The 26,020-nt window shown below is 38.5% G+C and overlaps 1 protein-coding gene across 1 annotated transcript; it reads left to right on the top strand.

Moving 5' to 3' along the window:
- Positions 1-222: 222 nt before the first annotated feature.
- On the top strand, positions 223-19,766 carry NAF1 (nuclear assembly factor 1 ribonucleoprotein). Its single transcript, XM_079307167.1, has 8 exons — positions 223-1,353; positions 3,014-3,146; positions 4,992-5,085; positions 8,022-8,104; positions 9,033-9,193; positions 12,263-12,314; positions 16,539-16,641; positions 19,040-19,766. The coding sequence occupies exons 1-8, from the start codon at positions 299-301 to the stop codon at positions 19,477-19,479; spliced, it is 2,121 nt and encodes a 706-aa protein (XP_079163293.1). The 5' UTR covers positions 223-298; the 3' UTR covers positions 19,480-19,766.
- The last annotated feature ends 6,254 nt before the right edge of the window (positions 19,767-26,020 follow it).

Consider the following 26,020-nt stretch of genomic DNA (forward strand, 5'->3'; position numbering starts at 1 on the left):
ACACTGACATCATTTATGGTGAACCCAGAACGCAAATAAGACATTCAGGTTTTGGAGAGCTTGGCATTATTATACAATCACTTTAATTATGGCGTCACTACGTCAGAGTACTACCAATTACTATTAGTATGATAATTTGATATTATATAGCTTCTCTTTATTTTTTTATTTATTTTTAGTTAGGGCCCCGCCCCTCTCCCGGCCCCGCCCCTCTCCCGGCGCACGCGCCCGGGGGCGGCTCGCGGCGGCCGGAAGTGGCGCGTGCCGAGGGCGGTGCCGCGGGCCGCGTGGCGCGGGAATGGAGACGCAGCAGGAGGTGCCGCGGGAGGTGGTGGAGAAGCTGGAGAACCTGGCCGTAGGGCCGGGCGAGCAGCGGGCCGCCGACCGGGAGAAGGTGCCGGGCCCTTTGGAGGGCGGTGGGGAAGCCCAGGCCCCTCTGCCCATAGCGCTCGGTGTCGCTGCGCCCGCTTCGCCCAGCGCGCCCTGTGTCACTTCGCCCGGTACCGCCGTGCCCCCCGAGCCCGCGGTCGCCGTGCCCCCCGAGCCCCTGGTCACCGTGCCCTCCGAGCCCCTGGTCACCGTGCCCCCCGAGCCCACGTTCACCGTGCCCCCCGAGCCCCTGGTCACCGTGCCCCCCGAACCCCTGGTCGCCGTGCCCCCCGAGCCCCTGGTCACCGTGCCCTCCGAGCCCCTGGTCACCGTGCCCTCCGAGCCTACGTTCACCGTGACCCCCGAGCCCTTGGTCACCGTGTCCCCCGAGGCCCTGGTCGCCGTGCCCCCCGAGCCCCTGGTCACCGTGCCCCCCGAGCCCCTGCTCGCCGTGCCCCCCGAGCCCGCGTTCACCGTGCCCCCCGAACCCCTGGTCACCGTGCCCCCCGAGCCCGCGTTCACCGTGCCCCCCGAACCCCTGGTCACCGTGCCCCCCGAGCCCCTGCTCGCCGTGCCCCCCGAGCCCCTGGTCACCGTGCCCCCCGAGCCCGCCTTCACCGTGCCCCCCGAGCCCCTGCTCGCCGTGCCCCCCGAGCCCCTGGTCACCGTGCCCCCCGAGCCCCTGGTCACCGTGCCCCCCGAGCCCCTGGTCACCGTGCCCCCCGAGCCCCTGGTCACCGTGCCCCCCGAGCCCCTGGTCACCGTGCCCCCCGAGCCTCTGATCGCCGTGCCCCCCGAGCCCCTGCTCGCCGTGCCCCCCGAGCCCGCCTTCACCGTGCCCCCCGAGCCTCTGATCGCCGTGTCCCCCGAGCCCGGTACCGCCGTGCCCTCCGAGCCCCTGGTCGCCGTGCCCGCTGCGCCCGCCGTTGTTGTGCCCGCCGTTGCTGTGCCCGCTGCCGCCGTGCTCTCGTCGGACTCGGACAGGTGAGTTCAGCCCGGTGCCCCCCGCGGGTCGCCCTTGCCCTCCGAGGCCTCGGGCGGCGGCTCGGGCCGCTGTCGCTGAGCGCCGCAGAGCCCGGTGTGCCTGCCCGCCGCCTCCCGCCCGGTGTTTCACCCTCTGCAGTTCGCTCCTTCCAGTCACAGGTGTAAATTACATTTTGGTAGAAGCCTGTTAAATTCGGTCTCCAGAGCAGTGCCTGTAAGGGTGTAGGGTTTAACAGAAGCATGAGTCCGGTGGTTGCGGCCTGCAGAGTGTTGGGCCGCCCTGCCGGTTCCGTGGTCCTTCCTCACAGTGTGCACCCTGGCTCTGGGCGGGACACCGCGCTGTTACTGAATAGCTTGAAAGCCTGAAAAGCCTGAAAGTAGGACTCCAGGTGGAGAGTCTGCACACTGTACCACTTGCTCTGCTGTTGGCGCCTTAGTGGAAAAGCTCATTCTCAACCTTGCTTTTTTAATTTATTTTTTTTTAATAGAAGGTTCCGTTTTCTACTTGCTGCCTCTGTGCTTTGTTGTTCGGTGTAGTTGGTGAAAGGTAACTGGGCTCTGTTGCACTGTTAGAAGTCTGCACACTTTGGTTGTTGCAGTGCAGCAAGATGCCAGGTGCTTCTTTTGACTAGAGGTGGCTAAACTAAAGTCTAAGAATCTCCTCTTAAAGTTACCAAGCTTCATTAACAGTTAGTTGATTAAAGTTTGACTTTAGAAGTACTTTGAACTTTTTGGTTGAACTTTTTGACTTGAATGTCATGAAGTGATGGACAGTGAAATTCCTGACTTCCAGGGGCTTCATCTGTGTCTAGTGGTTTTTATTTCCAAAATCTCTTGTGCTGATGAGCCCTAAAGATGAAATTTTCCTAACTTCTATTTATCTGTCTTGTATGTATCTCAGTCTTTGTTTTGTTTTGTTTTTTATTTTTAATTTTTTTAAGTTTTGCTGATATGTCCTTTAGTCTGATTTTTTTTTTTGGCCTTTCTGCTGTATTAATTTTGTTCCAAGTCCATATTTGACTTTTTCAAAAGGCTTATTTGAAGAGGGGCTCTTATTTCTTGTAATTATTATGAGCATTTGTGAGAATAAAGAAATTATCAGTTGAAAACCATCCATTTACTTGGCAATGAGACTGATATTACAAGACTTTAGAAAGGAGTGGGGTTTTTTTCCTTCAGGTGAGAATGGCTATTTTGCATGTCTGCTCATCTCAGTGTATCTTTTGTGTAAGGTTTGTATTGTGTTTCTTCAGTTACTAGGATCAGTTGCTCCACATTTTTTTTTTCCTCCAGCCCTTGAAGAACTTGGACCTTTGCTAAAACAAACATATTGACGTAAATAAGGTCTGGTTACATACTTCACTCTTTACTTGAAATATTAAGAGTCTAAGACAGTAAACATCTCTTACACGTGACAGTGAGAAATACTGAATTATTCTGTGTGAATATTTACTGGGGGATTTGGGCAGGACATTAATTATGAAACGTAATCCCTTTTATTTACAAAAATTAGATTTTTTTTTCCCCCTTTACGGTGCAAGATGCATTGCTTGGAATAAGTATTTTCTTAACTTTCACTCAACTTTATGCTAGTGTTGGGATTTTACAAGAACAATGACTGTGAGAAGGCAGTATTGTAACTCATGTTTTTTTTATTCAGTGATTCAGATTCGGATAGTTCATCAAGTACGTTCTCCTCTTCATCTTCAGCAGTATCTGATGAAGATGATCATCCAAATGAAAAGGATAACAGATCTTACTGTATTAGGACAAAGGATGAGTTGCCTGTTGAGGTAAGTACAAGGTGGTGTTTTTTAAATGCTTTCCTACTACCCCAGCTAAACATTTGTATTTTAAGTCAGTTCTCCTGTGTTAAGATGGGGATAGAATCAGAATAAGAGAAACTCCAAGGCTGAGCTAGACACAGTTTAGTAGGTAAAGCAAAAACCATCCACACAAGCAAAGCGAACCCAAAAATTAATTTACCACATTCCATGGGCAGGCAGGTGTTCTGCCATGCCCAGGAAAGCTGGGCTCCATCATGTGTAACTTGCTTGGCCATACAAACACCATCATTGCAAATGTCCCTCCTGCTCCTTTTTCACCCAGCTTTGTACCCTGAGCATGATGTTAACACGGTATGGAATGTTCCTTTAGTCAGTGCAGATCACCTGTCCTGGCTGTGCTCCTCCAACTCCTTTTGCACCTCCTCACTGATCTTTGTATTATCAGCTATGTTGCCATCACAGATACAAACCACAACCCTGTAACAGCCACTGTGAAGAAAATTGACTTTCCTGCAGTGAAACCCATGACAGTTAATAACAGAGAAACTCATGTTTTCCAGGTATATGTATTAAGGAGTGTTAGTGGAACTGTTTTAGAAACCTCTTGCCTTGAAGCAAGGATTGGTGGATACTGTATTTACTGTGGCAGAAGGTACCATTTTGAGATAGAGGATCAGAATTTTACTTTTCTGCTGGTCATTTGCCTTTGAATTGCTCTTACAAAAGTGACTCAGTTAAGTCTTAGCAGTGAACTTGATTTAATGTTGGAAAAATCACTGGCCAGTACAAGGGTGTGGTTTTTTTGTCTGAATTCATGTCTGCATTTAATGGTACATTTGGGAAAGTCTTGGCCTTTTTGATTTTTGTGTTGCTCTATAAGCCTTTGCCAAATACTTGTTAAGAGTGAACATTATCAGGTGAAATATTGATAAATCAGGTTAAGATTCTTCTGTTTACGTAGGATTTTATTTCTATTTTTATATCTATTTTGTAGCCTTTAAAAGTGCAGTTCAGTGCTAAGATTTGAAGTCTCAGAATTCACAGGGTGTTGAATTTGAAGGTAATGCTTACTCTGGTTGCCTTGTGTTTCCTAAAGTCTTTACTGAATTCACATCCATAGAAATTTTAGTTTATGAGTAAATTGGAGGTAGATGATAACTTGGTGTTAATCTTTGATAGTAGATTTTGATCCTTATATTTGAGGAAAAGGCCTAATTTGAATATTTGTGTAATACTCATTTTTGTATCTGAAGTTTGGCTTTTTGTGTTCTCTCTGATCTCTAGTTATCCTCTTGTACCAAATGCAACTTTCAGCTAAAAATAATTTTCTTTGTATAGGTTGTGATGTTTACATCTTCTATAATGATCCAAGTTGTGATATAAACAGACAGACTCCATTTTGTTAAATCAGGTTATACATATCTGGTGTATTTTATGCTGTATTGCCTATTGCTGTGTCCATTTTTCTTCTAGCATGCATTGAATGTTGTTGCAAGTGGTCTTATTTTTTGATTTCTGATTGTTTAATTTTTGTGATAATGTACATTGAACTTGGATGAAATGCCTGTCAATTGTTGGCTTTTTCCAGTTGAATAAAATTGGCTTCTGCCATAGTTGTGATGGAAATGTGTAGAGTAGTGTTTCTGCAGGAGAGATGTTCTCAAAAGTGGTGGTCCTCCAAAATGAGTTCACTTAGGATGATTCTGAAAGAGGTAAATCAAACTAGATTTTCTAAATATAAAATCTTCAAAATGCTAGGGGATTTTTCCAAACTGTCAGATTTCTGCAGTGACAAAGTGGTAAGTGCCTTCGTGTGATATTATATTTTAGACATTGACTTGATGTTTGCAGGAACTGCCTCCTGTTGAAGACTTATCGATAATTCTTCCAGATAATGTTGAACTGAAGGTGTTTGGGACAGTTTCCAGCATCATTGAGCAGCTAGGTAGGCAAGATGTATTTGCTTTGTTTTTTGTTATAATTTCTATATATCTCTGCATTAATTGAGTTCTTAGCTGTTCCTTCAAAGTGTCAGTCCTGCAATATCATATTTCTGGGTGTAGCAGGTCACTGAATTGGAATTCGAACTAACAGGTGATATTTGTGTTGGATTACCTTTTATTTTGCTTTACATGCATGTGTTTCTATGTGACTTCCATGGTTCATTTTTAAATTAAAACCTCTTTTTTTTTTCTACTGTGTATTATGGTTTTTTATGTTGACACTGGCCACAGTTACTGTGTTCTAAGTGTTTTAAGAAAATCTTCCAGTGGTAGGTGCTATTTTTGAATAATCCCTGAATATATAGGAACTGTATAACTGAAAGCATAGATGCAGTACCAAGTGCTTGCTTCCTAATATATGAGGACAGGAAAATGACTTGCTTCTTCAACAGTGCAAATTCTTTTATTTATTTATTTGTTTGTTTGTTTATGTCCTATTCATATCACTTCTGGCACCTTGAGCAAATGAAAGCTGCCCATGTCAGCAGTAAGAGGATGGTGTGACTGACATGATTTATAGGTGGAGGGTAGGCTTAATGGGATTGAGAGATAGAATATATGTAAGCTTAACTGCAGGCATAGAGATTTAGGGACCTTTTTGGATCTGTGTGGGCCTCAGTATCTGATAAATGAAATTAAAGTTTTGTTAAACCTCATATTGCTAAAACATCCATGGTATGTTTGTATTTAGGCTATTTCATGTGTTCCATTCTGCTTGAACTGCATTCCAAACAATTTGCTTATGAAAGTTCAAAATTAAGTTAAATTTTGAAGTTATAGTATTTATGTTGAATGTAGTACAAAAGAAAGTAAATTAACTTTTGCTATTAATTTTTCTTTTAAAAGACTACAGGCAATACAGGCAATTCCTGTACATTATTTTATTGGAGTGAGATTTAAATTCATTCATTTGCAGGAAGTTGGGTGCAGGGTGTGGAAGGTAGTAATCTGGTTTTTTGTCTACTTTGCCCTTTTTTTGCTTATTGATAGTAATGGTGACTTCAAGAAGGCTTCTTTTAGCTAAAATGGTAGTTAGAAAACAAGTTTTTAAAAAATGTTAAATCATATTTGCTATTTTTGGTTTAAAATGTGAAGCTATAAACAAAACTTTTAAAGGCTACAGTTTTTAAAACCATGCTTAGTTCTAATCCTCATTGGTTAGTATAATCTTTTCAAATACTAGTTCACTGGTAGGTGAATTCTTCAGGCTGCATCCTACTTTATGTAATGTAAATGTATAAAGTGTTGAATTAGATGTGTTGCTGAAAGTTAGAAAACAAGCTAATAATGATAATGAAATAGAACATGTGAATGGCCTAAACGCCCAGGACATCTGTGATTATTTTCTTGATTTTCCTACCTTGCTTTATGACTTCTCCATATTTTAGTTACTTTTCAGTTCTTATGAAAACAGGCCTCATTTTCAGTCAACTTGTGGCTATGTTAGGGATGCCAGCTAACTGGGGATTGTTTTTTGATTTTTGGTCTAAATTGATACCTCTGCATACCAGTTTTGTATCTAGTCTGAGTGGATTTGATTTCTCATTTGGAAGTCACAAATATTTCTTTCTCTGTCACTTTGATGTCCCTCAGAATCTGCTATTCTCTGTAGCAAGCTGCCAAGTTCATTAGTGTAGGTTCATGCTTGCTGTGCAGTAGCTAAAAGCAAAATGACAGTACTTTCTGTGAACTTCTGCTCAGTGTGTCAGAATTGGACAAAACTTTTGCTATGTTTTGCTTCAAGGTACTTAAAGAGAAGAGAAAAATCCACTGTGTGGGTTGGGGCTGGAAAGTAAACAACTTTGGTGTATATGAGAAACTTCCCTGGGGGCTGTACTTTGGGCCCTGCAAGAGTAGAAGCAGATAATTTAGGCTGGGTTGGGGTAGGGGAAGCTGTAAGTCAAATAGGCTGGAGGTGTAATGTTTTTCCTAAGTTTCATGGGACTGGTGAGTTGTACATCTTCAAAATATATTTTACTTAGCCTACTTCAGGCTAGGAGCTACGTGTGGTAAATCAAGTTGAGAATATCTGAGAGTTTTTGGTGTGCTGTTTTTTGTAGGATGTTTTTTTGTTTGGATGTTTGGGGGATTTTGTCTTTTTTGTTTGTTTGTTTTGTTTTGTTTTGGGTTTTTTTTGGTTGTTGTTGTTGTTAAGGTATATTTCTCATGAGATTTAAGCAACCAAACAACATTGGGTACTTTCACTGTATATTTTATCTTAAAGGTAGGCACAAAAGAAATTGATTCCACAAATTCTCTTGAAATTCAGTGTACTGTTAAGCCTGTAATCCTTGTTTGGCACATAAAGGTTTTTGCAGATTGCAGTAGTAGCAGTAATTTTTGATTTGGTGATGTGTTGATTGCTGGAAGTCCTTTTATGTAAATTTAGCAATGATGATCTTGAGCTTTTGTTGTAGTCTGAGTGACTCTGTGTTCTTGAGTGACTTTATTTGCTGGCCAAGAACGCTTAATTGAGCATTCTGTTGTTTTATAGGTAGGGAAGCTTAATCATTGTTAGGCCCAAATGTACTGTGAGACTTCTAGGGCATTAAATTGCAGAATGTAGAAGAGATGGTGTATATGCATATATAAACACCATCAGTTGCTGCTGTGACTGAACTGCCAGACAGCTTTTGTGTTCTGGGACACTCTCTCTTTACCCCTGAGAAAAATAATTCTGTAAACAATGTATTACTACTCATGTATCATTGGAGAAAGGGTGTGTGATTCTGAGTACTTTTATTTGTGTGCAAGAATATTTGGTTGGAGCTTTACAAACTTAAGTAGACAAGGAGCAGTATGGTTTGTTAAGGTTTACTGCAATTAACTACATGCTGTTGAAACATAAAGTTATAATTATTTTTTTCTTTCATTATAGTAATAATTGAATCACTGAAAGGCCTACCTCCGGTAAATGAGGAAAGCATAATTTTTAAAGAAGATAGGCAAGCAGCAGGAAAGGTGGGTGTAAAATAAAAAAAATATTGTTTTTCTAATATAGAATTGGAAGTATTCTGTAGTGCTTGTGGAAAGTAGAAGTTGACTGAATGAAAGACAATGCTTCCTTGATATATAGTTCTTCTTTGTGTCCTTGACTCTTGCTGTATTCATCTGTTTTTTAAATCTTGAGAATTGCTAACCTGGAATTAATTGCATCCTTACAGAATTACAATACCTGGTGAGTTTCCAGTGTTTGATGAGAGTGTTTGTGGAGAGGAAGAGATTGCTTTGAGATGTATGATGTCTTGGAGTAACAGGCTGTGTACTCTTTTACTGCCAGATAGAGGCAGTGGTTAGATTGAAGTTTTATGAAAAATGGGGAATGTTTTCTTCTATGCTGTAGTATTCTGATTTAAGGACAGTGAAAAATGTTTGCTGAGAGGGTTGTTACACTGAATTTTCTGTTTCCTGTAGAAGAAAAGCCATCATCCAGTGGTTACTACTGAAATATCTTTGAATGCTAGATGTGAGTGGAACAAACTTAGCCTGAATTGAAGATGTTCTGTAAAACATGGCAAAATTCTCTGCCCTCCGTAGAATTGGGGAACAAGCAGTAACTGTTTTAAAGGCATCTTGTTAAGACGAACTTTGAGGAAATAATGATCAAGAGATTGTTCCAAGTGTTACAACACTTGAAAGCATAACAGACACACAAAAGGAAGGATTACCAAGGGTGTGAGAACTTACTTTTTCCATAATAACAAATAGTAGTTGGGGAAATACATGGTCAAACAAAATTTGGGAATAAAACTAAAGTCTCAAAGGAACTTTTATTTGTTGCTGCATCTTGAAAGTGTATTTGACTTCCTAAATATCATCATCTGCAATGAAGTTAGCTGCTGCTAATCTGCTTGTTGTTTATTTTAACATTTTAATTTTTTTCTTTCAGATATTTGAGATATTTGGTCCTGTTTCACATCCTTTTTATGTGATAAGGTTTAACAACCCTCAGCATATCAAAGAGAAAGGTATTAATGTGCAAGATAGCATGTATTTTGCTCCATCAGTGGAGGATTTCACCCAGTATATATTTGCAGAGAAACTAAAACAGTGAGTCTCATTTCTTTTCTAATCCGGTTATAATGATTTTTTTATATAGCTAAAAAGGTTGGATTAAAGTTGAGTCTTCAGTGAAGAAGTGAAGAAACTCTAGTACTAAGCTTAATACTAAACTTTGTATTTACTTTAGATATTCTCAACTATGTTTTAATAACAAGACTGTACCATTTTGCCTTTGAGAACAGTAAAGAGAGGCTGTAAACCGCAAGCTTTTAAAGTGATGTAATTACTAAATTTAACCTTCTTATTCAACTTAATATAAACTAAACTTGCTTTCTTTTTATGTTAAGTAAAATACCACAACCAGAAAAGTTCATTGATACTTCCTCCACACCCTCTGACACACATATGCATGAGTATAAAAAAAAGCAGTTTTTCAAGCTGAACTTGCCAGATTTAGTCATTCTTTAGATTCTTGTATAGTTTCAGATCTGATAATAAACTTGTTTACATTCTGAACAAGTTTGTATTGATTTACTGTTTTTTGTTTCATATTATGAGGCCAGAATTGAAATGTAATTACCAGTAAATCTATTATACAGTTGGAGGATAACAATTCTAGGTAAATTCATGCTCTACATTTGCAAGAGAGGAGAGATTTGAGTGACAATGTAGTATGGTGTTCAGAAGCTTTTCAGTAGTGCTTATATATCCCAGTCTGACTGAAAACAGTACCCTGAATAAATAGGATTTGATGCCATTTAGAGGGAAGTGTACTCAAAGACATGGACTAAGAAATAAAATGTAATAAATGACAGTTAGATATCAATGTTCAAATTATTGATGAGCAATCATCTGAAATAACTGGAGGTTAGATATCTTTTGTCCTACAAGTGACTTAGTTTCTGTTTATTAGGATCAGTTCTCAGGAGTTGGTTAAATGTTGGTTAAACTGTGCTAGTATTCATACTGAGTAGTTTTTTTCTTTAGTCAAATGTGTAGCCAGACCTGCAGGAGTCTTTTTTTTTTTTTTTTTATAAATTCCTCATTTCTGTGCAAGCAACAAGCATATTTTCTTCCCTTCAGTGAGGATCAGAATAGATCACTTTCTTGTTCCAGTGCTTGTTTGTTTTTCTGCAGCATTTTGATGCCAGCTGGTCTTTGATTTGCGCTATTAAACTTTGTTGCTTAGCACAGTAAGTGCACAGACTTTAATCATCTGCTTGCTGCATCAATAACTGTGTGCTGTACTCAGCATCTGAGATGGGAGACTTGTGTTTTACTTTGTTTCATACTTAGGAAATAGTTTGGGAAACCATTTTCCATTTGGTAATACTTAATTGTCATAGGTGATAAAAATCTGAAACCTAGGCAAAATACTTCAGACTTCCTTGGCTTACCAGCACAGCTGAACAGTGCTTCAGACATAATTTTTTGTCTTGATTAGGATGAGTAGTGTGTTTTCAGTTATAGTACACCGAAACAATATTTTGTTTCTGGGTTTTGTCAGTACAATTTCTTAAGCTACTGTGAGGCATTTGGTGCTATTGGTTGAAGCTGCCTTTTCACTAAATAGGTTTCATTAAAAACGGATAAAGAATTTCTGATTAGTGCTATAATGCTATATCAAGAAACCTTAATCTCTAAGAATGTGACATGGATAGTAGAAAAGTCAAGCTTTGGTCAGTGATCCACTAGAAGACTTTTGGATTAGTAGACTGTAAATTTGTTAACCAATAATTCTTATTTTCTGCTTTTTGTTAGACTGTGTACAGACCAGACTGTGGAAGTATTACAGGCTTAAAGTTTTAAAACTGCTGTTCATGGTGTGATGGTTCTTTCAAAAAGAAAGGATTTGAGAATTTAAGAAAGAAGCAACTGAGTTTGAAGCTTTTTCTGAAATCTGAAATGCAATCTGCTTGCATTGTACAGAGTTGCAGTGCTATGAATAAGCCTTACACATTATAGAAAACTAAGTGAAAGTGTAATGTAAAACTTTCTGAATGCAAAATAATTTAAATAATTAAAATATTATTAATTAAAATATTAAAATTAAATAATTAAAGATAGGTTTGTGCTGTATTGCCTGAAACCCAGTTTTAAAAAAGCTTATGTATTTTCATGATTCCTCCAAATTACCTTTTGTTAGACTTCAAGACCTTACATAATGTGACTTCACAAATGAGAGAATTACTGTATTGTTCTTTGCAGAATATATTTAATACCTTGAAGCATGAAAAGCATTTTTTGTTTGCTGAAATGAGGAAAGCTTCTTTGGGAAAGTGAGATAAGCTTCCTGACCTTAGAAGGTTTAAAGTTTGCAGAGATGTTACATATTGCTGTATGACCACAGGTCTTGGCAGTTCTTGTATGCTCTGGTATTTCTGGCAGGCATGTGTTGCTCCAAAATAATAAGATGAAAGGAAGAAACAGTTCAGTACATAATAAAAAAAAAATGTTTTCTGCAGCTGACAAATTACTTATATAAAGTCTTTATCTTACATTCCTCCCTGTAATGTATTCTTGTAATTGAACTTCAAAATGTCTTCCTTGCCTTCTCAAAAGGACACGTAGTGGTTGAACTTCAGTTTTATGGTTAGGGATTGAGGCATGATGTACCTCCAGATGACTTGCCAATGCTCTCCTGGGCATGGCTAAGGACCTCTAAAGGCCAGGCTGCTGAAACCAATGGTTATGTAGTTTTTTGTAGTTACTGCTACTTGATTATTGCTGAATAATAATTGATTATTGGTGAATACATAAAAAATGTTTGGTTATTAGAGCATTGGCTGAAGGCATTTCACACTGAACATATCAATTTTTTTAACTGTGTGGTTCCATTTTGCAAGTAAGAATTTTCAGTATTGCACTGTTTCATGCAGTTTTTCTATGTAGATAAGGATTGTACCTTGACATTTCAGACCAAAACACATAAAATTTGAGACCATAATAGAAAAAGCCAAGTAAATACCAAGTAACCAATACTAAAAACCAAGTAACTCTTTAAAAAGAGAAATCTCCTGTTCTAGGAGACCTGATGCTTTATAGAAAGTGTTAGCCTTTCTTTATTTAGATTGTCTAATTTGTGTTTTGTGTTGTTTGTTTCTTTTTTTCTTTTAGGGAAAAAGGTTCAGATGCATCTTGGAAGAATGACCAAGAACCACCACCTGAAGTAACTACAGTGTTTTTTTTGTTTGTTTGTTGTTTTTGATTACACAAGTCATATGTGGAAAAAATTTCTGTGCAGAGCAAGTAATTTTAGCAAGCTTATGTCTTTATGGAGACAAGACTTGAGTGTACCTCTTCATTGAAAGAAAGGATCATACTTGTCTTGGAGATACTGAGTGTAGGGAGTACTTACCTGTCTCTCTCTCTACTTGCTTTTTGCAGTTGGCAGTCCTTCAAGAGCATATTTGACAACCTGGATATTCAACTTTGAGTAGCAATGTTTTTATCTTCTCTAATAATTTTGCTTTTGCTAGGATTTTTGTCCCTGTCATTCCTTCACTGCAACTTTGTCTTCAGTTGGCCACAAGCTATAGTTTGTCTTTAAAGGCTTACTAGTACACTGCAAACTTACTACTTGGATATTTATCTTCAAAATTAACTTGACATCTTTGTTGCATTCTTTGAATGGCTTCTTAGTAAGTTTTCCCTAGTTTGTTTTTATAAAACAATAGTTCTGTGAGAGAAGACAGGCTTCTTCCATAAAGAAGGCTGCCATACAGGGTCATGTAGAATTAGGAGCTCCCTGTGACCATTGACATAATTTGGTATAGGAACTGAAAATAGTTCTTCAACAACTTTCTGTCAGCAGTCCTTAACTCCACTCTAGTTATACAGTTTGTGAGTATTCAATAAGAATCACAAGGCTGGTAGTTTTATTGAGGTGTTGTCATGAGATTTCTTCTGCATCACAACAGCTGAGTCACTTTTCCTTGCAATTTCTACTTTAAGCACATCCAAAGTAGCTGAAATTCCTAGATGCCTTGTGTCTACCATAGTATTCTAAAGAGATCTGTCTGCTTGTTTTGAATCTTCCAAATGCTTGTCTTTTTAGCATAATTCCATGCTATGTAATATATGCTTCTAGCTCTATAATTTGGTAGGAAAGTGTGTTTTGTGAGGTTTGGGGGTTTCTTTGTAGAGGGTGTTGGTGTTTATTTGCTTTTGTTTCTCCAGTGTTCTAACTAATTTTTAGGCGGGTATAGAATAGACTATTTCAGTTGGAGGAAACCTGCAGCAGTCAGGGCTGTCAAGTTCAGGGCTGATACTGAAGCATAAGCTGAAGTGTGTTGTGAAAAGCAGTGTTCAAATGCCTTTTAAATACTGACAAGCTCGGGGTGTCAGCCACCTCTTCAAGAAGTCCCTTTCAGTGTTTGAGCACCCTCCTCATTATTTCCAGTCTGAACCTCTGTGATACAGCTTTGGACCTTCCTACTCGTGCTATTACTGCATACAAGGTAGGAGAGATCAGCACCTCTCTCTCCCCTTCCTCAGGAAGCTGTAGAGAGCAGTGAGGTTACCTCTCAGTCTCCTTTCCACCAAATGAGGCAAGTCCAGACTCCTTAAATGCTCTTCACAGGACATGCCTTCCAGTGCTGTCGCCAGCTTTGTTTCCCTCCTCTGGATGCAGCCAAGGACTTTGACATTCTTGGCATGTGGGGCCCAGAGCTGCACAGAACACTCAGGGTGAGGCCCCCAAGGCTGAATGCAGCAGGACAGTCACCTCTGTTTCTGCTCATGCTGTGCTTGATGCACCCCAGGATGGGGTTTTGCCCTCTGGGTTCCAGGGCACACCTGCTGACCCACACTGAGCTGCTGCTGACCAGCACCCCCACATCCCTCTTGCAGGGTTGCTCTCCAGCCACTTCTCTCCCAGTTTACCCTTGAGCCTGGTGTTACTTCATCCTAGGTGTGCAGCATTTGGACTCATTAGATTTTATGCCATTAATCATTGTCCAGGGCCTCAATCTACCTAGATCTTTCTGCAAGGCCTCCTGTCCCTCAAGAGGGTCAATTGCAGTTTGGTATCATCAGCAGACTTCCTCATGGTCCTTCTAAATGCTGCATCCAGATCATTGATAAATACATTGAACAGTGCCCTTCAGGAACTGTGCCCTTCAGGCAGTGCTTCACTCATTGCCTCAGGTGCCTGCGTGTTCCACTTGTCCAGAAGGATCCTGTTAGGGACAGTATTAAATTTTTCATTCACAGTCCTTATCCCAGGATGATTGTTCTGGCTTGAGGGAGAGATGTTGTGACATGATTTTTTCTGTGCTCAAAGATAGGTCGTGTAATGATGAGTCAATCTGTCAACTTGGTTGCTTTTCCCATTGTAGTGAGTGAGGATGCTGAATTCTGAAATGCTATTTTTGTTCCCTATAGATGAAACTGAGCTGTGCGGTGCTAACTTTTCTCAAAGAGTGCTTGTCTGTCAGTTCTGACTGTAAATTGCTTTGCTTTCTTGTAGAGACATATCTCACAAAGAATCATAGTTTTAGAAGTGTTGTGTAAGAATTGGACTGTACTTTTGGCTAGTCTTAACTTGCTTTCATTCAACAGTTTTCTCATTGTGATGATATCAAATGGACTTACTGGCAAATTGTGAGCTCTTCTGTTTTTTAGTCCTGTTTTAAAAGCTGTTCAGGAAATAAGCTTGTAGATATGTAAACTGAGTTTGTAGGAACCCATTAAATTTTATTGGCCAAGTACAGTCAGTCAAATCTGCAGATACAGATTCATTACCTTTTCCAAAGTTTGTTTTTTTTTTCTTAAAGATTTTTCTTAATTTAAATTTGCTGTACCTCACTATAGGAAAAAAAGTGGTAACAAGGGGGTAGTCTTCTGACTGTGTGATCTGATTGTGTGCTCTGTTTTGGAAAAGAACACATCTAACATCTTGTAATCCTCAATTAGAATAATTTTTGGTTAGTTCTAGCAGCTAGAATTTATACCATGCTGTCCCAAGCTGTGACAGTTGATGAGTTGATAGAAAGTAGCTTTTGCTTTGAAGGTGATAGCTGTTGATAGGTGTGCAAATTAAATTTTGTGCTACTGAGGCTTGAAATTGTCTCTTATGGCCAGACCTTTTTAGAGATCTCAGATTGCAGCTGGTTTCTGGCTCAGCCTCTGTAGTGAACTGTGTGCAGTTGTTGGAGTCACTTCTTTATGTGATATTGTGAAGATTCGTTTTTGTATGAATGTTAAATTAATCCATGGTAGCCTTTCTTGCTTGCTGCTTTTAGTTACATGGTAAACATTCCTTTTTTGGTAGGCTCGTAGCTAGCCCATCGTATTTGTAGAGTCACTGATACAATCTCTCCTATCCTTGTCTTTGGGGTGGGAGGATGATAGAGTGTCATCTGTATGCTGCAAGGCTAGCAGCAGCAGCAAGCTGCAGTTTTTCTGTGGGGTGACTTTTATGGGAAATTATGTGGAAATTAGGTAGCAGTAAAAGGTACCTATTGGTGTTCATTATTTCTGCACTACTGCAGTACGGTGTACTGGAGCTCTTAGAAAAAGCAGGAGTTAGTGGAAGATTTTACTTCATGATATGCATCATCTTGCTGTAGTTCTTATGGCTTTTTTGAGTATGGCATCCAGTTATGTAATGGAGGAAACAGTTGTATTCAGATGTAACTTCCATGAGGCTCTTAAAGCACTGTTTTGGTGCAGTGTTTTTGAGATTCATGCTCTGTGTATGCAATAGAAATACAAGTAACCAGCAAAGCCCTACTTTAGAATTGGGAAGGGGAGGCTGGGAAGAGATCCTACCCCTTTTAAGTTGTAAGAGTGAGTTGTTTTTCAGGGAACTAGTTAATGCTGACAGATTTCTTCCCTGTCGTGATAACTTACCTTCAGTCATATAAGTTAGGATTCAAAAGGTAGCAAAACCTTGTATAACAAGAAGAAAGTGTTGCAGAGACGTTAAATCTGTTGTAAATGACAGCATTCCTCAAAGCTGAAAATTTCTTTGGAATAACATTGCTATTAAAATTCAACAGAAAGTGTTATTAAATATACTACAGAAAATTCCAATTTAGTTACAATTTTGGAGTAGTTATTTTTTAATGTAGTTTTAACTGCTAAATTATGTACTGATTGCCAAATTATTTTTTTATTTATTTTAACTTTTTTTAATTCACTTAATCTGCAGTTGCTCTTTGAAAGCTTTTTCTTGGTAGTAACCAGCCAGCTCCTTCTCTTACTAGTATCTAGGCAGTCAAACATTTGTGTTCAGCACTGGAATGTTGCTCTTTTATGGAAAATGAAAAAGGATAACTGAGTTGTATATCGATTGTGTTATGACAAATTTTTGGAGTGTTAACTTTTTTCTTGTGCAGAGAAGTCAGATGATTTTCTTTTTTTTTTTTTTTTTTTTTTTTTTAACCAGTTTTTGGATTTCAGTGATGATGAAAAAGAAAGAGAGGCAAAAGAGAAGAAAAAGAAGCAAAGTCGGGGAAGAAAGAAAGCCAGATCAGAAACATTTCCATCAAGTGAGTGAATGCTGTATGAATGCTTTTGCCTGTTAATCTAAGTTTGGAATGCCCATTTACAATTATCTTAGTGATTGAGGTTTTTATACAATTAATAGTAATTCTGTACTTTCCAAACTTAGGTTTGAATTTGTGGCTACATTCTGTATTACTATTTTAGAAGAAATATGAAGTTGTGTTCTGTTGAAATGTGGAAGGGAAGTAGTATATCAGGCTCTTACAATAGTGTTGGGTGTCATACACTGAGGATTTTGAACAGAGGCCACCATTTGGGTGGAGTTCAGCTAAAGCCTTTGAGTGCTGGGAAGAGACAGAGGAAGGCCATGTGCAATTTTTGGAAACCCACTTTGTCAATCAAGGGAGGAGACACGGAGAATGTACTCCTCTGTCTAAAAGGAAGCTCTTCTGCACCCATGACATACAAATACTCTTCTAAATAACTCTTACTTGTGTAGCCTGCTGGGAACCTTTCTCTTCACCTAATGCAGTCATTTAATGAACAAAACTGTGTATAGTTTTTCAAAATATGAATAACCTTCTTTACTGTGTCCTGCTGTTGTCACATCTGTTCCAGGTGCATGCTTGGTGCTGTGCTATTTACCATAACCAAATTTTCTCTTACGCCTCTCTACTGACAAAACTTTGCTTTTTTGATTGCCATTTTGGTTGAATAATTCATATTGCATCCCTCTTTTCTGTTCTCACTGGTCTGGTTTGGCTGCATGCTTTTTATACCTCTCCCTTTAGATACAACTCCCATCTCTTAACCTCTACTGCTTACTTACCAGTTTGCTTCAGCTATCTGCAGTGTGGTGCTTTTCCCATTGAATTTCTCAGGCAGTCTCCTGTGAGTTTGCTGCTCTTCCTTTGTAAAGCTGATACACATTGTGGCCCACTGAAACCTTTTTCTCTTGAGAGAAATCAAGCTACTGGGAGATTTAATATGTTTTGTACAGTACAATCCTCCCTTGTATCAATCAGATAAAGCTATGGTCTTTCTTGGTCTGGCTTTTGCCCAAAGTTTTGGCAGGTTTTTTTTCCCCATAGGAGATGGATGAATTGTTGTACTTTCTCCTCATTACTGATGGTTATTTTCTACTGGTTTTTGTTCATCTAGCATATGTGTGTTTTCCACCACATCCTTGTTCTGCTAGCTTATTGCAGACTTGTCTTTGCCTAGGGCTTGCTGAGGCTGTTACTGAACTATGTTCCATAACTTAGAACATTACAGGAGGAAATGTTGCACTCTGTCAAGGGAGATAGGTTTTGATTTACTGTGTTTATTTGTAAATAACCTGGCACAAATTGAAGTTGTGTGCAGTTTGTGTTGGTTGTAGAATGCAACAGCAACGATGTCACAAATTGAGGCACAAAGTTGGTCTCCAATGGAGATTTACATGAGTATATTAAAATTGTCTTTTGTTACAGTATTTGAAAGAAAGAAGGAAAAATACTCATTCAAGTACTTTACTTCAGTTCTTCCAAGAAACTTGCTTGTACCAAGGGAAACTTAACTCCTAATCCACCATGAAAATGAGTAGGAATTCTGGTGTCAAGCTACCTTTCCAGACTTAAAAACATTTTCACCCTTGAGGAGCTATATAGTCTAGTGCCAAGGATGAGGTTCACAGTTTTTAAATTTCAGTTATTTTAAGCAGTGTTTTATTCCTGAATACCTTGTTGCTTCCAGCCATACAATTGTTTTAAGGGTTTGAGTTCTGCAGCTTTTTGAATATCTTAACAGCTTTTTTGGAGCATTTTTAGTATTTCAGTGCTTTTCATTTTGAAGTCTAATACCACTGAAACTTCTGTGACATTTATATTAAAGGGTAGTATATTTGTTATGAACATTAAATATATGCTTAGAGTGAGCTGTACAAGGAAAAATTTGTCTTAAAAAGTGCTGAAAGCTAATTGGCTAGAGTTACAGAATGTCGTTTTTCTGATAGAGTAAGTTAATTTTATTAATTTATTAATTTGATTAATTTCTTGTGTCCTCTGTCTGTGCTCTAATACCAGTTTGGGACTGAAAGCTGGATATCCCTTCAGTCTAATCCAGTGTTGATTTATCTTTAGTTTTAAAATGTGTTGTTTTTAAATCTTGTTTAAAAAAACTTCCAAAGTACTCAAAATTTGCACGCTCCTGAGATCCATTTATGCAAATGGAAAGTCTGGAGGGAAAGAAGATGAAATTTCTTTTTTAAAGACTGAATTTGCAACTCTCAGGATCATTCTTTTTATATTAATCCGATCAATCAAGATTAGTTACTAAACAATGGATTTGCTGTATTACTTTATTCTTCATGTATTAGTTGCCAGCATTATTTGTTAAGATTACTTTTCAGTTTTCCTTGTACAGCTGTTCGTGTGTGGTTTCTTAACTTTGTTTATTCTTTAGGTGAGAATAACGAACTTCTTCAGTTCACTTCAGTGCAACGGCCTGCTTCAAGTTACTCAAGGGGATATTATGGCAGAGGGCTCTCCTTCTCCAGGGATCTGTTTCCTCCTCCATCAGGCCCTCGAGGGTTTTTCAGACCAAATGTGAGACCACCACAACTATACTTTTCAGACAGGAGGATATACCAGGAATCACCAGTGTTTCCACCACCTCACAGAAGAGAAAATCCAATGATGCAACAGTATGCCTTTCCTCCTCCAGATTTTGGTTATGTCAGTGATGCACATCACTTCTACCCTCTGCCTCCAAACATTAATATGATGTGGGGAAGCCCAAACATGTACAATTCATGCTACTCATTTCTGCCACCACCACCACCGCCACCGCCGCCGCCGCCACCTCCTCTAGACAGCCATCCTCCTCACTTCAGGCATTACTGAGATTCCTTACATGTCTGTGTGAGTGCTGCAGTTTGCAGGGAGAAAGAACAGCCTGCCAGGACTGTATTTTCTTATTTTGGAGATGCTTTCTTTTACTGTAGCTGTTGAACAAATGCAGAGTTTTGTGCTTTGTGGGACATCCGTAGAAAATAATTTTTTTTCTACATATGTTTTCTGTTTCCAAAAAGAAATTTATATGAGAAAAGTAACTGAATATTAAGTAATGGTTTATTTTTATAATACATTCTACTTTAAGATGATAAATAAAAGCCCTTTGGAGACTGGTACGTAGTGGTGGATATCTATATTGTAATAAATGTAAATGTTTATATAACTGCTGTTAAGTAGCAATTAAGGTATTTCGCATAGACAATAATTTAATACTTTTAGAATAGTGGTTGCTGTGCTTAAACATTGCTATGCTTAAACATTTTTCTAAATTTCTGCAAATTTTGAAACCTACATGGGAATTGAAAATCTGACATCTAAATTTTGAGCTAGGTTTTCTACTATATGTAAGGTATAAACCACTATCCAGCTTTCAATGCTTCACTAATTTCATATTAACTGAAAGACTGCATATGGGTGGTTCTTTTTTAAAATATCTAGAGTAACTAGATCTGAATTTGGACTAGCAGCTGACTTGCTGTGTCACATTCAGTGTTCTGCAATGGCTGTAGAAGATCAACCTGTTAATGGGATGTTTTGCATTTAATTTAAAATATAAAATCAGCATAATTTTTCTAGCTTGTCTCTAGCTTCTCTAGCTCCTAATGCAGAGATTCTCATAAATACCTAGTAGAGTGTGCAGTCAGCCTTTCTAAGAAGACATCATCAGATCTGTCAGGGAGAGAAAGCCATTTTAGAACTCCATTGTTTGAATTTCTAGATGGAGATGGCACTAGGTTGCTATTTGACTACAGTCTGAACTGTCTCTTCTGAAATTGCAAGGTTTATCAATTCTCCAGTTTGTTTCTGGGATGGAGGTGAAGTTATCAACAAGGATCACTTGGAAGAACCTCCACCTGTCCAAAGTGCCAGTCCTACACTTCCCTAGTCTCTGTGGAAGTGGCTCCGCCTGACTAGGAGGGAAGACCTTACACTGCAAAAATATTTTATAAACAGGAGGAAAAAACTTGTGGGGACAGATATCTTGAAGATTACTTTTTGACTGAAAAGTCATTATTAGTTGTGATGATTTTTGACTCTTTACCGATTGTCACCTTGAACGGATAAAAGTGGGCAGTATGTATTGCTATTCTCAAACTCATTTTGACCTTATTAGTTTAAATATGTAATTAAAGGCTAAGTAAGCTGTGCAGGTGTTGCTTAGACTTTAATTCCAGGTAGCTTTAAGAATAAAGCAAAATTTTAATGCAGAGGAAGGGCCTGCCTTATCAAAATGGTTCATCTGGAATATAACTTAATTTCAGCCTTGAAAGTTTGCTATAATATATTTGTGTGACAATATTCTTGGATTTATCTAGAGCTGTTTCATGAGTGTACAACTGAGAAGGTTATATAGATGTCTATTTATGGCAAGCAGGTGCTCCACAGTGGCAGCAAGTAGTTTCAGAAGAGCAGCATTCCAGACATTCACGTTTAAATCAGTTCTGCAGATTTTTTTTTTTTTTTTGGTAGTAAAAAGAATTCCCAGTTCTAGTTTGTTGTAAATGTTTAAGTTTCAGGGCAAAGAAGGGGCTGAATTTCTGGCTATCTAGACTGTAACCCAGACATGACCGTTCCCAGGAATAAGGGATGGTACAGTAATAGGGATGTTACAAGTGAATTATCAAATGTAAAAATGTTTCAAAGTCAATTATGTGGTAAGGACAAAGAAAGAAACTGTCAACATCACAACTTGGGGTGCCAATGGCTTGCTGTTTGTCCCTGGCACAGACACTATCAGCCTTGAGATCCAAAGGGGCAGTTGAAGAGTTAACACCAAGGAGTGAGATACTAGCAAGTGCAGGTACAACAGTCTCCATTATTACATTATTACTATTGCAACTGGTGGTTTTTTAGGTATGGTAATGTTCACTTTTTTTTTTGCAATAATTGGATCTGGACTGATAATTCTTTGATTACGCTGTTACATTTTCTCCTAAATAAAGATGTGTTCTCCTTCTCCATAACAAAATTTTTGCATGTAGCAAAGACCAGTATAAAGCTGGGTTACAGAATGTAGCTTGACAGAAATATGCTGCAGTCTAAGGCATTTTACTAATTCTTGGTTGTTAACTGCAATAGTAGCTAGCGGGGAGAGACTTGAGGAAAAGAGAGGCTTAGGGGAAGATTTACTATGATTTTTCAACAGGCTGAGATTTACAAGTAGAGGTATGGATGCAGTAAACTATTGGACTGTGTAAATTACTGTGACTGGTAATATGTGAAATGGAGAATGTAATTGCACGTCTGACAACATTCCTCTTAAATTTATAGACAGAAGTGGTAATGGACTCATCTTGCAGGTGAACAGCAAAAGGACAAGCAGTTTAAAATTCTGACAAATGGTGTGGGAAGCAGGGAAGCCATAGATTGCTTGGAGAGATGGTGGAATCTCCAGTCTTTGAAGGATTCGGAATTTGACTTTGTCCACTGGTCTGAGGGGTGTAATGTCCGAGTTAGTAATACTTTGAGTGGAGAGGTAGGCCAGGTGGTCTGTGAAATCCATCCAAGCCCAAACTTTTAATACTGTCATTGTTCTGGAGTTCCATCCTCTCACTAGAGTTGGTTTTTTGTCTCTAGATGCTAAGGCGCATGAATAGCCTAGCCTGAATTATTGGTTTTTGGCAAGCCTAGCTTTCATTTATGCTATTGTAATCTTTCATTGTACCTCAGATTCTTATAAACAAAATAATCATGCTGTTCTGAAAGTTGGACTTGCTGCAGAAGATAATGACTGCTTCCATTTCACTGGATGTAAGATGAATTGAAGAATTGTTCCTTTATTAGTTGTTTGGAAACTAATGGTAATGAGAGTCTTAGTTGCTGTCATTTCCCCTTAGGAGGTAAAGCAATTTGTATTGTACAATTTATTTTGAAAATGTTATCAAAGAATAACTGCCCCAAACTTTTTTTTTTTTTTTTTTTTTTTTTCCTAAAATGCAACCACAAAAAACCCCCTGAGAATTATTTTAACAAATGTTCTCTAATGCATGGATTTTTGCCTTAGAGGAGACCTTTTTAATAATGCAAGGCACGCATGCCAGGATGCCTATTAGTGACATGCAGATGAAAATAAGAAACAAGCAAGTTTTTTTGTAGGTTATATTTAGATGTTTCCAGGTTCCATTTTCTATTTCTTTGCAACTCAAAAGTATAGTCAGTTTTTGTGTAGTGAATTTAGTGATGCACATAATGTCATTTAAAGGATTGATGAATCCGCACAGAACAGTTGGTAATAACTTCGTTATGGTGGCATTTCCAAAAAATGGAAAATACTGCCAATGATGACAGAACAGTTTACCTGTCAGGGCAAATACATAATTCTGGAAAGTATGAATAATGATCTTTCTTTATCTCAGTCACTGTAAAGCTTACTCAGAGTTATTGAATGTGGGGTAACCTTCACTTGCTGTAAATGAAATCTGCTGGAACTATGGGAGAATAATGTTGTTGATTTTTCTGTGAGTATGATGCTCTGCATTTTTTAGGCAATGTTTTGCTGAAGTGCTTTAGTAGAATTTGTTTTGAGGTTTTGAAATCAATGGAAATTATGAATCATAGAATGGTTTGGATTGGAAGGGGTCCTAAAGACCATCTGGATCCAACCCTTCTGCAGTGGGCAGGGACAGGTTCCAATACATGAGAGCCCCAGTCTGGCCTGCCTTTGTGCACAGTGCTTGCTGTGTACTAGCAGAAAGCCAGCTAGGTACACAGTGGGACAGGAGTGAATAGCTATCACATACTCTACAGATTTGAACTTGGACACAGAATCTTCTCTCTGACTCTTCTGTGCCCACTTGAGTAATTGAGAGTACATGGACAGCAATTAACTTGCTCCACAAAATGCTGAAACTTCTATGGGAGCAATTGCAATTATGAAGTGTCTTAATTTTGCTTCTTTTAAGTTTCAGAGACTATTGTGTGCATTCTAAGCAGGAAGATTTCACTGAGTTTCCTACTGTGGGAAGTAGGAAACAAAAATCTAGAAACTTCTTAATCATCAAGAATGAAACTGCTGCTTGACAGCAGAATTAGTTGCTATGAAGGTCTGTCTTTTGGAAGAGGTGGTACAGCTAGTATTTTCTTCAAAGAGAAGAATGTTACCTATATCCTTTTAATACTATTTACTCAATTTTTAATGTGCACATTAGGCGGTCTCAAATCTGTTTTGTGAGAATTGCACACATGTGAAACTTGTAAAATACCAAAGTATTCTCTTCAGCATAGACCCAGAAAAAGAGAGTATATTTTGTGAGATTCCAGTTGATTCCTTTTTGTGAATGTGTAACCTCAGGGAGGCTTTCAATTTGCAATTGAAAGTTTTACCTAGACTCTAAAGACTGTCTACTGGATCTTCAAAGTCTTGAGTCCATTTACCTGAGCTGTCCTGTGTAACAGTATGTTTCTTTATATACAAGCAAACCTTTATTAAATTACATTTTTGGGACCACTTTTCACAGAAATCATGGTCTGCATTTAGTTTCTTGGTTTTATTCTTCACTGTAATGTGTTTACTTTGTAGTTTTTCATTTATTTATGATACCCTGCAGTCTCCACAGCTTGGCTTTACCACATAGTGATGCACTTGATCTTTGGTCTTGGTTAATGCTTTCTGCAGTGAGAAGAACACAAGGATTTTTTCCTACCTTTTGGCACTCTGCAACACTCATCTCTATTACATCCAAAAAAGGTGTAGTACCACGTGCATTGATACTCTCCTTTTGGTGACTGCCTATTTGGTTTTCCCCATGTAATGTATCCTATATATAGATATTATACTCTCTTCATCTTTTATGGTGTGCCTCATTTTTGCTCTCAGTACCATTCTGACCCTGAAATTGCTTGGACATTAACAATTTCCATCCCTCCAGCACAAGGTGATGAAGTGGTGATACCAGAGTTTAAGATGGAAACAGTAACTGTACGCTAGAGAGAAATGCAGCCTTGGGTAAATTATGTAGGTCATGATGCTCCTTTTCCTGGGAGCAGAGAATCCTGTTTGCCATTTCGTTTTGCAATTCCAGTGTAGTGGAAGAAAGACTTACTGACCTTATTAGGCAGAGGATTATCATACCCTCCAAAACTGAGGCATGTTTGGATGTGACAGTATAGAACATTCAGATTATCTAATTGCCCTGATAAATCTCATGAAAATCAGCCATTTATTGTGCTAGAGAAGTAGCAGGGGAAAACTAGTAAAAAAGGTATAGCATTTATAAAGATACTAATTTCTCAGCAGAATATTTCTCATTTAGTTTGCAGTAGTTTTTGTGGAATCTGTAGCATACTGTATAATTACTTTGTTATAATTAACCATAGAGATACTGTCCCTTTAGAGAAGAGATGATTAGTTAGACACAAGTTAGGTCAGTGTCTCCTGTACTTTGTAACTGGTTAGGAGATTTCATTTAAAAAGGGAATTTCAGGCAGAATCAATTTGTCTAGTATGGATGTCTGGAAAACATTGAACTTTGGATCCTGAGAGGAATACAAGTTGCATTTCAGAGAGAACTTGGGGTCAGACGCTAGACTTCTCCTACCCCAGGCTCATGAGTCTAATCCAGTTAAGAAACTTTTAAAGTCCCATCTTTACGCTTCTCTGTGATGCAAGGATATAATAGAAATGAACATAAAATGCTTTTACTTAGTGATTTTTTTTCCTTGTGGTTTTGTTTTTTGATCTTTTTTTTCCTTTTGAGCCAAAACCCTACACAAGTGTCTGCCTTCTTGCAGGTGGTCAATAGCTAATCCAGTTAGGTTGTGATGTTCTTCAGTCTCAGAATAGAGGACAAGGGTAAACAGTAATCATCACTGACTCTGCATTAGCTTATAATGTAATATAAGAGGAGACATAGAAAATCTTTGAAGCTATGTTTTATGTCTTGTTTACGTTCTAATTTTAAGAAATAATTTTAGGAAGCAACTATTTTAATTAGGGAAGAATTTTTATAGTGTGTTAATTATTATCTAGTGTTTTATTTCCAGGCAACAGTTGTAGTATCAATCTAGAGAAAGTGTGTGTGTATATGTAATATAATAATTTTTAGTATATGTACTTAATAAATATTATATTATTATTATTAATTATATATGTGAGTATATAAGTATTTGTTAGTTATTCTGAACTACTATAATTTTATCTGCTTCATGCTAGCTTGGCAGCAAACAGAAAATTGTTGAGTTACTGCTGCCTAGGCAGTTAGAGCTGCTAGGCAGCTGCTGATTCAAAGCAATTGAGCATATTAATGCTCTTATTCCATTGCATTGTGCTAAGTAAAATGTCAATTTAAATTATCTCTTGAGACAGAGAAAACATTTATCTTTTTGGGAGAATCTATTTTTTTCTTTGCTTTACCTGTGTTGCTAGGATGGC

Source organism: Erithacus rubecula (assembly GCF_903797595.1).
Source record: "Erithacus rubecula genome assembly, chromosome: 5".
Classification (NCBI taxonomy): Eukaryota; Metazoa; Chordata; class Aves; order Passeriformes; family Muscicapidae; genus Erithacus; species Erithacus rubecula.